General features: G+C 36.4%; 1 protein-coding gene and 1 non-coding gene across 3 annotated transcripts in view; both read right to left on the reverse strand.

Annotated features, from left to right (window-relative positions):
* Nucleotides 1-15407, reverse strand: part of SESTD1 (SEC14 and spectrin domain containing 1) — a 150147-nt gene that overhangs the window by 18034 nt on the left and 116706 nt on the right. For both annotated transcript variants that reach the window (XM_007965522.3, XM_073019849.1), the window contains exon 10: nt 6967-7089. In XM_007965522.3, coding sequence (XP_007963713.1) covers nt 6967-7089 — 123 coding nt within the window. The remainder of the gene's footprint in view (nt 1-6966; nt 7090-15407) is intronic.
* Nucleotides 125-226, reverse strand: LOC119625563 (small nucleolar RNA U13). Its single transcript, XR_005241753.1, has one exon. It is a non-coding gene; the product is annotated as a small nucleolar RNA U13 (small nucleolar RNA).

The following is a 15407-nucleotide window of genomic DNA, read 5'->3' on the forward strand; positions in this document are numbered from 1 at the left end:
CAGAATCACCTGTTGAAACCTGAGATCTGTTTTCTCTGCCTAATGTGTGCCTGTACCACAGAAGCTGAACATGGGTAGATTAAAAACTAGGTGGATAGTGCTCTCTCTCTTTTTTTCCCCCTCCCATCAGAAGGGTCATGTGCTGATGTTGTTACAAGGCTTAGAGGGAGACACATCTCATATGAGTGTGAGCACCCATCATCACACTTATAAACTACAAAGGAACGACATATCTCTTTTTAAAATTATGACTAAATAATCTCAAATGAGTCTTTGGCAATCCATTTATGTTTCTCTAGTAAATTCACTTTCTCATTCTCATGATCATTTATGTTTTTTTCACTATCAGTCTCCAATCCCCTTTTCGCCTCTTCATTCTCAGCCAAAGATCTTAATTCACAGGGAAGTAATCGGAAAACTCTTTCATCTTCCCACCAACAAATCCCCAACCCTCCATTCTACAGCCCTACGCTCTGCCCTCAGTGCTGTAATAGTGAGCAGCCTATCTCTTCTTCTAAAGCCAACCACTCCACTTGTGCATTACAGACTACCTCTGGTGCCTACACAAAGCTTTGCTCTCACAGTTATTTCTCTCTCTTCCATCGGTTCTTCTGTCTCAACTGGATTATTTCCACCAGCACATAAAAAAGCTATAATATATTAAACAATAAAAGACGCATTTAAGATTTGTGCATTTTACTATGCTGAAATTAAACCTGTTAAAAAAAAAAAAAAAAAAAAACCTTTTCTTAAAGGAGTTCTCTGTATTCACTCTTTTCTCATTTTTCATTCTTTTTAAATCCATTCCAACCAGGATTTTGTTCTTCCCACCCTTCTGAAACCAATTGTCAAATTCACCAAAAAATTCCATCTTGCCACAAATCCAATGGTCAATTCTGTCTTTATTTATTGAGCCTCTCAACAAACAGCTGCATTTGGCACAAGTAAGCACTTCCTCCTCCTTTAAATGGCCTTTTCTCTTGTTTTCTGAAACACAACAGCTCCTTTTACCCTTCTTTGCTGGCTCTCCTCTTTCTGCACTTACAGTTTAGGTTGACCCAAGGCTCAGTTTTCCAGAGACTCTCTTTTCTTCTCACTGGTTTTGGATGACCTAGTCCCATGCCTTTAAATAGATCTATAGGCTAAGAATTACCAAATTAATATAGGCTTTAAATATATCTATAGGCTAAGAACTGCCAAGTTAATATAGGCTCTAAATATATCTATAGGCTAAGAATTACCAAATTAATCATCAACCTTGACCCCTCCCATGAACCCCAGATACTGATACCCAGCTGCCCACTAGCCACCTTCATTTGGATGACTAACAGATATCTAAAATCTAACCTGCTGCCAAAGACACTTATTCACTATCCTCCCAACCTGTTCCTCTCGCAGTCCTCCCTGCCTTAGTGTTGCTAAGGCCAAAAGCCTGATTCTTTCATCAGCAAGTCTTGCTGGTTCAACCTCATTAACTTCTATCAATTCTCATTACTTCTACCGCCTCCATCTATCAGCCTCCTGCCTTCCATTTTCACTGCTAGTCTCTGTTCCCTATTTTCCACACGATAGCCAGTGATTTGCTTAAAACATAAATTATCTGTCCAAAAGTTTCAAATAACTTCACATAACATTTAAAATAAATTTCAAGTTTCTTTTCATGGGCTAAAAAGATATTATATGTTTTGGCCCCTGACTTCCTCTAAAACTTTATTTTCTGTGACTCTCCTTTGCTCCCTGTACTCCAGCCACACCAACATTCTTGCTGCTCCTCAATCATGTTCCTGTGCTAGGGTATTTCTACTGCTGTGTCCTCTATCTGAATTGCCCTGTTTGGATTACTTCTTGACATCATTTCAAGGTTTCTGATTAAATGTCATCTCCTCAGGCCTTTCCTAAAATCTACACCTATATTGCTCTCCACTCCCCAACTTGAATGTAAATTCCATATAGTAAGACAGTACTATATCACAAAAGCCTAGAACACATGACACATAGTATGTGCTCAATTAACATGCACTGATTGAGTGTGTAAAACATATTAATCACTGTAGATTTACCGACATTACATTAAGTAGGCAACAGAGGGTAATCTTGTCACTCAAGGAACATGTGGCAGTGTCTGGAAACATTTTGGGTTATCACAACTGAGGAGCAAAGATGCTACTGCATCTAGTAAGCAGAGGCCAGTGATGCTGCAGAATGCCCTACAATGTGCAGGGCAGCCCTTATGACAGAGATTTATCTGGCCCAAAGTGTCAAGAGTGTGCTAAGGAAGAGAAATCCTCCTGTATCCAATGGTGATGATAATATCTGTCTTACCTTGTTTATCGGTTATTGTTTGGATTTAACTCAATAATATGCATAGAATATTTTTAAACTACATAGTTTATAATGGTTAATAGAGACTATTATAAAGTAGAAAACATTACCTGAGAAAATTATCACTGTCATGCTCTAAAATATAAAAGGATTTCAATACCTTATTCATAGTACTTCCAGATCATTAAATGCTCTAAAGAAACAGGCTTAACTCTTTGAAGAAGTAATAGCAACGATTCTGAGAAAAGTAGTAAAGGATTAGAGTCCCAGAATAGCACTTTCCAGAGCTACCAGCGTTAGACCACTTGGGGTGTTTATTAAAAATGCCTAAGCTTCACCCCTGACTTACTAAATCAGTATCTGGGAGTTAGGCCCTGAAACATATACTTCAGCAAGCATCTCTGATGACTCTTATGCCCATCAAGGTTTAAGAACCACCACTGTGAAGCTAATTATTTCCTGGTTTGAATTTGTAAAATATAGGCTCTAGCAACCTGACCAGGGATGTAAATACATTATGAGGACCAGTACATCTCAAGAAATTAATACCTGAAATTAGAGACACTGATATTACTGATTGAGGTTGAAATAAAGAAATAATAATTCTCTCTGGAATGTGGAGAGGAAAAAAATCTGGTGGATACATTTGTATATATTTAAAATTCATCCAAATGTTTCTTCCTAAAAAACAGGGGAATGTACGGCCGGGCACGGTGGCTCATGCCTGTAATCCCAGCACTTTGGGAGGTCAAGGTGGGCAGATCACGAGGTCAGGAGATGCAGACCATCCTGGCCAACAGGGTGAAGCCCCGTCTCTACTAAAAATACAAAAATTAGCTGGGCGTGGTGGTGCATGCCTGTAATCCCAGCTACTCAGGAGGCTGAGACAGGACAATCACTTGCACCTGGGAGACAGAGGTTGCAATGAGCTGAGATAGCACCACTGTACTACAGGTTGGTGACAGAGCTAGACTCCGTCTCAAAAACAAAAAACAAACAAACAAACAAAACAACAACAAAAAAACACCAAAAAAAACCAAACAAACAAACAAACAAACAAACAAACAAAAAAAAAAACAGTGGAATGTAGATTCCCTAGAACCTTAGATGTATTTTGTTCACTTACAGCCATTCTTTGGTCTGTCTCTTATGTATATTTAACTGTGTAGAAAACGATTATTTTATAGCAAAATAAAAAGACGACACCAATATTTGGGATTTGGATTGAGATGGCAAGTAAGAAAAGAGCTTGAAGGATCACATTTAGGACACGAGCAGTTAGGATTGACACTGCAATCATATTGGCAGTGATGCATACATGGTGAAATGATGGGTATTTATACTTTATACCATGAAATGGGAATCCATACGTAGGCGGAAGGAAACCCTGCCCACTCGGGTTAAAAAAGTGATTATACTCAGACTATACATTAGGAGAAATGAGTCTTGATTCGCCAGGTAGACCTGTTCTGCTGCTTACTATTATGCATAATACACCAGAGAAAGTGGTTTCTTTGTAGTCCAGAAGTCAGCACTATGACACGGTGTGACAGTGACAAAACTCTCAAGCAGTTTCAGATATTTATGCTCCTCCATGTTCTTTCCTATCACACACGCTTTTCCTACCACACACGCTATTCCTACCACACACTTCCTTCAACCCAAAACATAAAATTAGATTATTGAACTAAACTACTTTTAAATTTATTGCCAGTTACTATAACCATTTTTATATACCTTATTTTTGTGTGTGTGCATTGTATTAAAAAACCAAGTTAACCAATTACCAACCCTTGAACTAGAACTACATGTTGGCAGAAATTTCATTTTTCTATTTATTAAAACTCAACATCCTAACAAATTTGAGGTTTTTAGCTTTATTTCTGCATTGTGCTTTTATATGGACTCTAAAATTTAATATAGGACATTGAGCTGGTAATGCAAAATTGTATGTTAAAAGTTTTCTCAAATTCTACCGTTAATAGCTGTCAATGCCAGAGATTAGTCATTATAATTTCACAAGACTTGAACAATTCCAATAACGCTTTAATCTGTTAACTCTTAGTTACAGAGAGAAAAGAAAGTTTTTAATAAAATATTAGAATATCTTAAACATCATAAGCTAAAATATTCATCCAGCATCAACCAACCTATTCTCAAGGTGACAATGCAGTGCCACCTATTGGCTAAAACGTACAACCTGCTTTTCAAAATACTTCAAAAGTGGGAAGAACAGTATAATGAACTCCTTCCCATCCAGCTTCAATAATGATCAATTCATGGCTAATTTTGTTGCACATACACTCCCATCCATTCAATCTGTCCCTACCTCCCAATTCTGAAACAAATCCCAAATATCACATGTGATTTAAGGAAATAAAATCTCTGATAGCCATCAATGTTTCTTTTCTTTAGGTTATGTCTATAAATGCAAATGTCAATGTATACGTACAGTTCTAAGTATTAAAAGTACAAGAATGAAAAAATACTGTAGCTTATGCATATCTGTGAAATTTAGTAGCTTTCTCTAAGAGAGAGCAAGAGAAAGGATCCCCCCTGGGTATCAAGAGATCTGTGTTTTAACCATAGTTCAACTATTCATTGAGCAAAAAATGTAGCTTCCCAGTTTGTTCATCTATAAAATAAGATGAGGACATCAGAATAATCTATAAGGTATTTTGCAATTCAAAAGTTTTATATATTGGTTCCATATTATAAGTAAGCTTAAGCACATGGCAAGGACCACCCTTAAGAGATGTTTCTTTAAGCTGATTTTGAAAACCTTATAAACATATTAAAAACACAAAACCAACATCTGAACATAGCAATTTCTATGTATACCATCTGCAACTTCATCCATACTATATGCAATATAAAATTTGCTTTTGAATTCTTTTTGTAAACTTAAGAGTACAGTACAGTATGTATACAACCCAATTTATAATTATTTCTCTTGGCATTTAAAACAATAATAAAATATAGATAAATCCTGTCTTTAGGATCCTCACGTGTCATGTGCCCTTCCTAAAAAGAACTTTTGGAATACTTTCATAACTAAATCCCCTTAGGTGAAGTCTAGAATGTTCTGGAGTAAACACAGTTTTTAGGAACTAAAGAGAGGAACAAAATTGTAGACTCTAACTATAGTAACATGTTCTAGAACAGTCTATCAGGTTCAAATAAATCACAATCCACGTTAAAAAAAAGATCAAAACATTAAGTTATTTTAAAAGTACCAAGAGAATTAAAAGATTATATCCTCAGGAACAGGGTTTGTAATATGATTATTTTAGTATAAAAGCAAGAACCATTATGTTGGAACCTGTGAAACACATAAAATAAATCGATTTTCAATTATCAGATTTCATTTTCAAGTTTTTTACAAGTACTATTAGAAAAATTCCAAGGAATATACGTATAGTACCTTTAGACAATTCCAAATCTTGTAATATCTCTTACTATTCCTTCAGGGTAGATTACAACTACTTTAGGGTATAGTATGTAGATTTTCTGCCAATACCAGTAATTGTTATACCTGATTTACAGAATATTATAAAGAAAGCAATATGAGGAAACTAAGCAAAATGGAATATATTTAGAAGAAAAATAAGTATCAGATACTGTTAAATTCTAGTAAAGATGAGATTTACTCATTCAAATTTATTCCCAAGCAAATCATATTACTTATTCTTTAATCTTGTTTAGTTAAAAATGGGTATTTCCTAATACTATCCAACATAATTAGAGGAAAGAAGAAACGCTGCAGAAATTAATGTTCAGATGGTACTTAATGCTCACCTGGGTCCAGAGTTTAACATTTTAACCAACTTTTTTAAGACAAATAACCTAAGGAGAAGGGAATGAATTGATTCAAATTTTATTTTTCCAATTTTGTATTTAATCTATTTTAAATTACCAAAGTAATATGACCTTGGGGAGAAGGAGGTGAGCTACCCAGTCCACAAACTGCACCATCTCTTTCTCAGTAATGAAGAATTAACTATAACAGAGCAGGAGCTTAATGAACACCAGCTTCTTTCACATAACAAGTTGTTAAATTTTAAATTATCTCGAACAATTATTATCTATAATCTGCTTAAGAATCTACTTATTTCCCAATTTTACACCTGTGATTTGTCTGATTACTCCCTTCACAAATACAAAAGGGACCCCTAAATGCTCAGAGAATGGAAAAATATTCTGCACCCTCTGGACTTACTCTCCATCAGTTGGGTTTAATGCAGCAATTCTGCTATCACTCTTAGGCATTTAATCGTACTATATACTCCCAATAAAGTGGGGGTGTGGGACTTGAAAACAGAAGTTTCTGTCACAGAGACTACAGATGAAAGCTCTGTTTTTGTACTATCACTCTTTTTTCTGTCACTGTAGCTTTAAAATTTCATGCAAATCGTGCTTCTATAAAAATATAATTAAACTGCATTAGAGACAAAACCAAAAACAACCTTCTAATTAACATGTACTAAGTAATCAAAATGTACTTTATGACCTCTAGGCACTTAACAAACTGTACTTCATGCCCCATACCAAAGTTTGCAGCAACTTATCACTCAGTACCACATGTGCTACTAATTATCCACGTTCATAATAGCATTGTAACTTGCAGAGGAAAAAGCCTCTCACACTGTGCTGGCTCTCAATCTCTTCATGTTTCTGCTGTAGGGCCTGGGAGGCCCTAATGGAATCTCCAATGCCCCACTGGGCTCTTAGTTGTTCTGATCCAGGCCCTTCTAGCCAGTTCACAACCTATAAACAAAAGTAGAAATACAATTTTTAAAGAATCAAAAACTTTTCAAACTTCCATTCTAATTTATTTTTCCCCTCCCAAAGTTCCCCAATTATTTTTAATGTAAATTCTTTACATTCTATCCCATAGGCAGATTAAATGTTTCTTCTGGAACTACACAGCTATAATGTGACAACATTTTCAAAACTTAAATGTGGAAGAATGTACACTGCGCATCACAAGCTTTCAGCTTATCATCTTCCAGGCTAAAAGAAATCGGAATGCTACTATAAAAGAGGATTAAAAATTAACTTATGATGATAAGAGAATCAGAGAATCATAAGATTTAGAGTTGGAAAAAACATCAGAAATGATATCGGTCAAAGTTCTTAACTAACATTTAAGAAAACTGAGTTTCAAAGAGATTAAGTGACTCGCCCAAGGTAATATAATCCATTACTGAAAAACTGGACTAAGAGCCATGTGTTCTAACTCTCAGTCTAATGCTTTTTCCAAGCATTGAAAAAACTGACTGAATTAACTACTATAAACTTAGTATACTACTTTCTCACTTCAAAAATAAAATTAAAAACTAATTAGAATTATACTAATGTAATAAATACCCTCTTGGAGTCTTCTTAGGATCAACCAACATTCAGACCCACAAAAGGCCCCACTAGCACCAGTCTGCTAGTAAGGATATAGGGTGGGTACTATAGTTTGCCAGGATGACAGCATCGGGAGTTCTTCTTCAGCTGAGTCCCTCAAGCAGGTATAAGCAGATGAGATCAGTATGGGGCAGATATAGGAGACACTCTGGCATCAAAATGTGATACCTCACAGGACTAGGCCCATTATGAGTCACTAATCTCAAGGATTCCCCCGGCCCCAGTTATGCCTTCCATCATATATTAATCACATATTAATAATTCTCCCAGTCCAGATCTGGAATAATATTTACTATAAGCAATATTGCTTAGTAACATAGTTGACATTCCAATTTTTAATCAGGTCTTCAGGGGAACAGAGCTAGAGAATTAAGCAAAGATCAAGTTCTCATGCAGAAGGAGAGGATTGTGTTAACACTCTACCCACAATCATATATACTCTGAAACTACAAACACATTGTGGAGTAAATTTAGTGGAAAAAAGAGTATTACTAAGCTTTACCTTTTGCCAAATTAGAAAAAGGAATTTAAGAATAGATGTATGGTTATATCCTAAATCTAAACTTAGGATAGCTCCCCAAGAAGTGAATAGGGGTATCACTGCAGCATAATATTATAGACCCAGTGGGTAGGCTTAACATAGAACTTTATAAAAGCAGTGTAGATGTACACTTCTGCTGTTAACAGGTTAAAAAAATATATTTCTAAATCTAACAGTTCATGTATCCTTTTTATAATTATATAAAAGTACCACATCATAAAGAAAAATCACATACGCATTCAGTCCTGTCTGAATATCCACAGATTTTCATGCCTGAATTCAACCAGTCACAGATTGAATATATTTGGGGAAAAAAAATCAAGCACAAAAAAACAATAACACAACAATTTAAAGATACAAATAATAAGCCAGTACAGTATAACGGCTATTTTCACAGCATCTGCATTGTAGTAGATATTGTAAGTAATCTAGAGATGATTTAATGTATATAAGAGGGTATCCATAGGTTATACGCAAATATTATGCCATTTTATATGAGACTTGAACATCTTTGATCTTGGTATCCACAGTCTGCAGGGTGTCCTGGAACCAACCTACCACAAATACCAAGAGACAACCATATCATATTTCCTTCCATTAATTTTTCACCTGCATAAGGGTTTTCATATACTACTCCAGATTTACGTGTTATAGCCAATTCTCATAGAATACAAGTAGTTTTCATCCTGTTTTTCACTTAGCATTAAACTCTACACTTCAATGAGTTTCCACTTGGCTACTGTTATTATAACATAATTTTCAATGACTTTGCAAATCCTTTTTCCAGAAGGCCAATCCTGTTGCCTGCCTGCCTCCATCTCTCCCATGTGTCCAACCAACCAACCAATCAACCTACTCTTATTAAGAGCTAAGTAATGTACTGCCTCAAATAACTATTATACCTGCTATCAATACTTTAATTCTCTATTGTCGGGAACATAGGATGTTTCCAATTTCCATCAATTCTAAGTAATTCTATGACTAACACATATATAGCAGTTATATATAACGTTTTTTCTCTGTTTTATTTTCCCAGGAAAGGTTTCCAATAAAGATCTTCTTGGGTCCAATCGATGATGTAATCCTAATGCTTGTTAATATACTTTATAAAATTGCTCTCTAAAGCTCTTGTTTCTATCTGAAATACCCAATCAATGATAGTTTGAATTGTAAATAACCTCTACAAGGTATACAAACTGACTATTGACTGTTACTACACTTTATAAAATTGTTCTCTAAAACTCATTTCTCTCTGAAACATCCAATTAATGACAGTTTGAACTCTACATTAACCTCTACAACGTATACAAACTATTGTTTTTTTGGTTGTTGTTGTTTTTTGTTTGTTTTTGAGACGGAGTCTTGCTGTGTTGCCCAGGCTAGAGTGCAGTGGCACAATCACAGCTCACTGCAACCTCTGCCTCCTAGGTTCAAGTGATTCTCGTGTCTCAGCCTCCCAAGTGGTGGGATTACAGTAGCCCACCACCACACCTGGCTAATTTTTGTATTTTTAGTAGAGACGGGGTTTTACCATCTCGGCCAGGATGGTCTCGAACTCCTGACCTCGTGATCCACCAGCCTTGGCCTCCCAAAGTGCTGGGATTACAGGTGTGAGCCACCGCCCCTAGCCCAAACTGACTATTGTTTTTAAAATGCTTCTGTCAATTGAAAAAACAGAAATCTTTCCATGTATTTTTTAAAGATCAGTGATTGAATACATTGCAGATGGTTGCTTATTCAAGGTATGTGATCTTTTGTGATTTATCTCTTCAAATTCTTTGTTGATTTATGTTCTAGAGTCTTAAAGAATTAATATTAATATATAAATTTGTCCCCTCTCTTTATAAAGCTTAATATTAGAGAGAAGGCTAGGCACAGTGCCTCATACCTGAAATCCCAGCCCTTTGGGAGACTGAGGTGGGCAGATGGCTTGAGCTCAGGAGTTCAAGATCAGCCTGGGCAACATAGTGAGCCCCTGTCTCTACTGAAAATACAAAAATTAGCCAGGCATGGTATGCACACCTATAGTCCCAGCTACTGAGGAGGCTGAGATTGGAGAATCGTTTCAGCCTGGGAGGCAGAGGGTGCAGTGAGCTGAGATTGTGCCACTGCACTCCAGCCTGGGTGACAGAGTGACACCCTGTCTCAAGAAAAACAAAACCCAAAAATCTAGAGAGCAAAACTCAAAAACAAAAAAGTCAAAGTCAGAGTATTATTGTTGACTCAGTGGAACAGCCTAAGTGCTATAACTTTCTATTGGCTAAACTCTGTTTTCAGAGTGCTAAATCCATCTGCAAAACTGTATTATCAGATGCTCTTTAAGTGCAATGCTTTTTTTCCTCAACACATCCACTTTTTCTGCTTTACTCTTCTGTATGAGTTATCTTTGGAGGGCTAGGGTACTAGGATCCTGTTTCTCTCTGCCAGCTTGGGGAAAGTATCACTTTTTCACAAAAGAGACAGATAAGCAGTGCAATATAAAGAAAGCCCTAGCCATGATTCTGAATTCTGAATTCTCGCTCTGCCACTACTAGGGGGTCTGAATTCTGGCTCTGCTTCTTTTAGTTGAAAGACTTTGGTTCCTCACCTTTTAAATGATGTTAATGGTACCTACAGTACATGGCTGTTGTCAGGATTACGTCTGTCATTATACGTAAGACAGCACAGTAATGATACTAATAATTGTTAGCCTCTATGTTTTTCTTACTTTTTCTGTAGGCTAGTTCCTTCTGTCCACTAACTCGTTATGAAGTTTATTTCACATCTGCATTTTACAATAACAACCCTGGTTTCTTGAGAAAGCTCCTGAACTACCATATCCAACACTTTAAAAAACAGAAATAAAAAGAACAAGTTTTAAGGAAACATAGGCAAACATTTTAAAACAATTTTCCATGTCTTTTTTGGGAATCAATTGCTTCTCATTTATCACTACGTGTTACAAATACAGATATAGAAACATAGTGATAAAATGACTTTTAAGTATTTTAAATAATTAATGTAATTATTTTACTAGGAATATCTAAGCTCTAAAAATAAAAGTGGAACAAACGCATCTAAAAATTTTAACAATGTATAGTTTTTAGAAACTTAAGACATCACTAAGCATTTAGATTTTGATTTTAGAATAATCTAGAAACAAAAGAAGCAGGTTAATATAAATCGGGATAGCTGGGGATAAACAATTCATTAACATGGAACTTTTGAAATGCCATAAGTTGAAAAATAAATCTTAAATAAAGCAAAGATATCTCCTTGCCTCAAAAAACCAGTTACATAGTAATGAGCACATATATATGTGTGTGTATATATATGTGTGTGTGTATATATATGTGTGTATGTGTATATATGTGTGTGTATATATATACATATGGCTTTAATATAGGCTGAAAGTAATTTCCCTTAGTATACAACATCAATAATGTAGACATAGTAAATATATGACTCTTTCTAATAAAAATGATTCAAATTGAGGTTGACGCCCCAGTAAACAAGTCTATTTAAATGCATTAATAATGGCAGTTTGCCAAACTAGGCTATAAAACTTTTTCAATTTCAATGAAGACATCTTGCTCAATCTGAATATTACCTTACTGGAAAAACAGTTCTATGCCCAATCCATATCAACGTGACCCTTCAAGTGGTTACATTTATATGCAAAGTATAACCTTGGAGCTATGCTTTTAGAATCTACCATGAAAAATATTTACACTGGCCAAAAATGCTTGTGACTATCCATACTTCTCGCACGGCTAGGCTTATTTTTAAAAACTGCATGACAGAACATGTAGAAGTGTGCAAAGTCAAACTAGGCAGAAGGGCATGTCAAGGAAATGTCAACCATCTAACCTGGAGAAAGAGTATGGGGAACTGAGAACACAGCCTCCAGCTGTATGCTTATGCAATGCAATGTATTCTATTTGGCATCTATGATTCCTCTCTACAAAGGAAGAAAAGCACACAGATGATTCTAGAAATAACATTTGCAGTGCTGGCAGTAATTACTGCCACAATAAATAATGAGCATAATGATAGCACATTTCAGTGAAGTGGCACTGTCTGCTACCCAGAAGCATGTGAAATCTAATTTTTAACTGTAACAGCAGCAGCAGTATAGAGAATCTCTGCATACCACATGAAGTCTTGTGCTACTGATCTGAACTGTGGGGAATCAGGGATAAATATCATGGTTATTACTTATATAATTTATCTATCAAAGCAATTGATTCCTCTTGCATTATGTTTTCAGTGATGAGTCAGTAAAAACAAAAGAAGTTTGAAACAATTCAATTTTCACTGATTTAACACAGATATTCAGTTTATAATTATCTTTATACAAGCAAAAACATTTTCACATTTTTGTCAAATTTGTAAGACTGAAAATAGTACAATTCATGCTCTGTGTGACCAACATAAGTTCAATATGTTACTATATAGTTCAAAATATATTATCATATAGTAATCATTTTGGCAAGGGATACAGATGTTTCCTTAAAATGTGACCTGTGAAAAACAGAGTGCAGGAAACATTATATGCTATTATTGTTCAAACCAATTCACCTGTTATTCTGATAAAGAAAACTGAATATGAAGTTTACTGGTTTTTAACAGTAATCTCGTTACCATCATCGCCATCATTATAAACATAATCATTGTCATCTCCTTTCTCCAGTTTCTTACCCAGTTGAGCTGGTCCGTCATTTAAAAATGTGATTGCCAATACATTAACTCCTTTGCCCCTCTGTCTTTTTGTCATAGTCACTTATCCCATTTAGCAAAGTACAAATGCTGGATAAATTCTGTCACCCATGTGTTTGGTGCCTGAACCTCAACAGCCACGTATGAATTGTCAGATAAGGTTACATAAAAAGCCAGAGAGGTTCTGCCATAAATTAAGATCAAACATTACCCCAAAATACAGCTACATTTTTGTGATATGAAAGTTGTCCGAATCAAAATGGAGTCACTAATATTGGGGGGAAAATAAACAACCCTGAAAAATAGTGCCAGAGAAAGCCATGGCAAGAAGTTCTCATGCTTGTATGCTGGCTAACAAAAACTATCACAAAGGACTGCAAAAACCAAAACTATACACAAAGGCATTGCAACTTCACACAAAAAATACTTCTGCAGCCTGGGAAGCATGGTAAAACCCCATTTCTACACAAAACACAAAAAAAACAGCTGGGCATGGTAGCATGTGTCTGTAGTCCCAGCTACTCAGCTACTCAGGAGGCTGAGGTGGGAGGGTCACCCGAGCCTGGAAGGTCAAGGCTGCAATGAGCCATGATCGGGTCTCTGCACTCCAGCCTGGGTGATAGATTGAAATACTGTCTCAAAAAAAAAAAAAAAAAAAAATTCTTCTGCAAGGACATCTGTACAGCAATTGCCTGTCCAACCTCAGAGGCGCATCACCCTTGTTCATTGATCTTTAGAATCAAAGACAATTATTTCAAAACAATTATGTAATCCTCATTTTTTTTCCTTTAAAAATGTTCATCTTCCTTTACCTCTCTGAATATGCACACAGCTTAATATGACATGTGTATTCCCATTGTAATGTTCTATTCTCTAAAACAAATAATCTCTTCCTTTTAGAGAGCCTCTCTTTGTTTGTTATTTAGGCTGACAGTGATAATTTCACTCTTCGATTCCCCACAACGAAAATTTTTAATCACCTCTGCTCTATTCAAACCACTGATCCCCTTTAAATATCATTCCTGCAATTTGTGCCATCAAGCAGATGGCCTTTTCCTCTTTATGGAAAAAAGACACATCACACAGTAACTCCTTCAAACTTCCTGATGCCTGATTTACACACAAAGCACCTCTGGACTCATCCTAAAACCACCCCTATAAACTTTGTAAAATTAATCAGGGAAGAAAGAAGTGGGAGAAATGAAAATATACCAAGCTTGCAGCATGTTGAACATTAATTGTTAGGTCAGCTCAGTTTCACCTGCTTCCTCATAGTTGTTTGCTGCCTACTGACCTAGAATCATGGACCCTGTTACAAGATTATAGTTTCCCTGAACCGTTCTATAGATAACAAACTAAACATTATGAATCGTTGTTTTCACTTTGAGACATTCCTTCAGGTCCTGCATACTGACGAAACTACTCTGCCAGCTGGTCTGAAGGACCCCACTGACTCAGCTGGTCTGAGGGGCCCAAGATGCTGACTCACCAAATAATCCAGTTTCCACATCCTGCTGACTTCATCTCCCTCGCCTTAACCAATCCACAACCCCAATTTTCCAGCCCCTTACCCTCCATGATCCCCTTAAAAACTCCAGCCCAGAACTCCTCGAAGAGATGGATTTGAGGGTCTCCTCCCATTTCCTTGCTCAGTGCCCTGCAAGAATTAACTCTTTCTCTGCTGTATCCCTGCTGTCTGTATAACTGGTCTGTTTACTGGGCAGCAGTCATAGGAACCTCATGGTCCTATGGTAATCCTAGCCATCCTTCTTCCTGTGACACAGGAAGAGCTCTCCCTCTTTCATTCTAAAGCAAATCCCTTCTATTGTGCTTTGATTTCACCTTGTTGGGAACTTGATAGTATTAATTTTCCTTCTCTTTTGTGTATTCAACCTCTCCCCTCAACACGTTCCAGCAATCTTTAAAGTTTTTCATATCATGAAAAGAAAGAACAACTATCCTTACCCCTCCTATAGGTTGAATTGTGTCCCTCCCCTCAAAAATACATTGGTTGAAGTCCTGACCCCCAGTACCTCAGATTGTAACAATATTTATTAGGAGATAGAGTCTTTAAAGAGGTAATTAACCTAAAATAAGGTATTTAGGGTGGGCCCAATCCAGTATGACTGGTATCCTTATAAGGAGAGGAAATCTGGTCACACAGAGAGAAGACAATGTGAAGACAGGGAGAAGGCCATCGTCAAGTCAAGGAGAGAGGCTGGAACAGAGCCTCCCTTCATGGCCCTCAAAGGAACCAATCCTACTGACCTCCTGATCTCAGAACTCCAAGAAAATAAATTTCTGTTGTTAAATCACTTAGTCTGTTTGCTACGGCAGCCCTCGCAAAGCAATACAACCCGTCTTCCACCACTTATAGCCATTACTCTATTTCTCATCTTTCCTTCAGAGACAGACTTACCAACCACTTGTC

The sequence above is a fragment of the Chlorocebus sabaeus genome, chromosome 10 (genome assembly GCF_047675955.1).
Source record: "Chlorocebus sabaeus isolate Y175 chromosome 10, mChlSab1.0.hap1, whole genome shotgun sequence".
Lineage (NCBI taxonomy): Eukaryota > Metazoa > Chordata > Mammalia > Primates > Cercopithecidae > Chlorocebus > Chlorocebus sabaeus.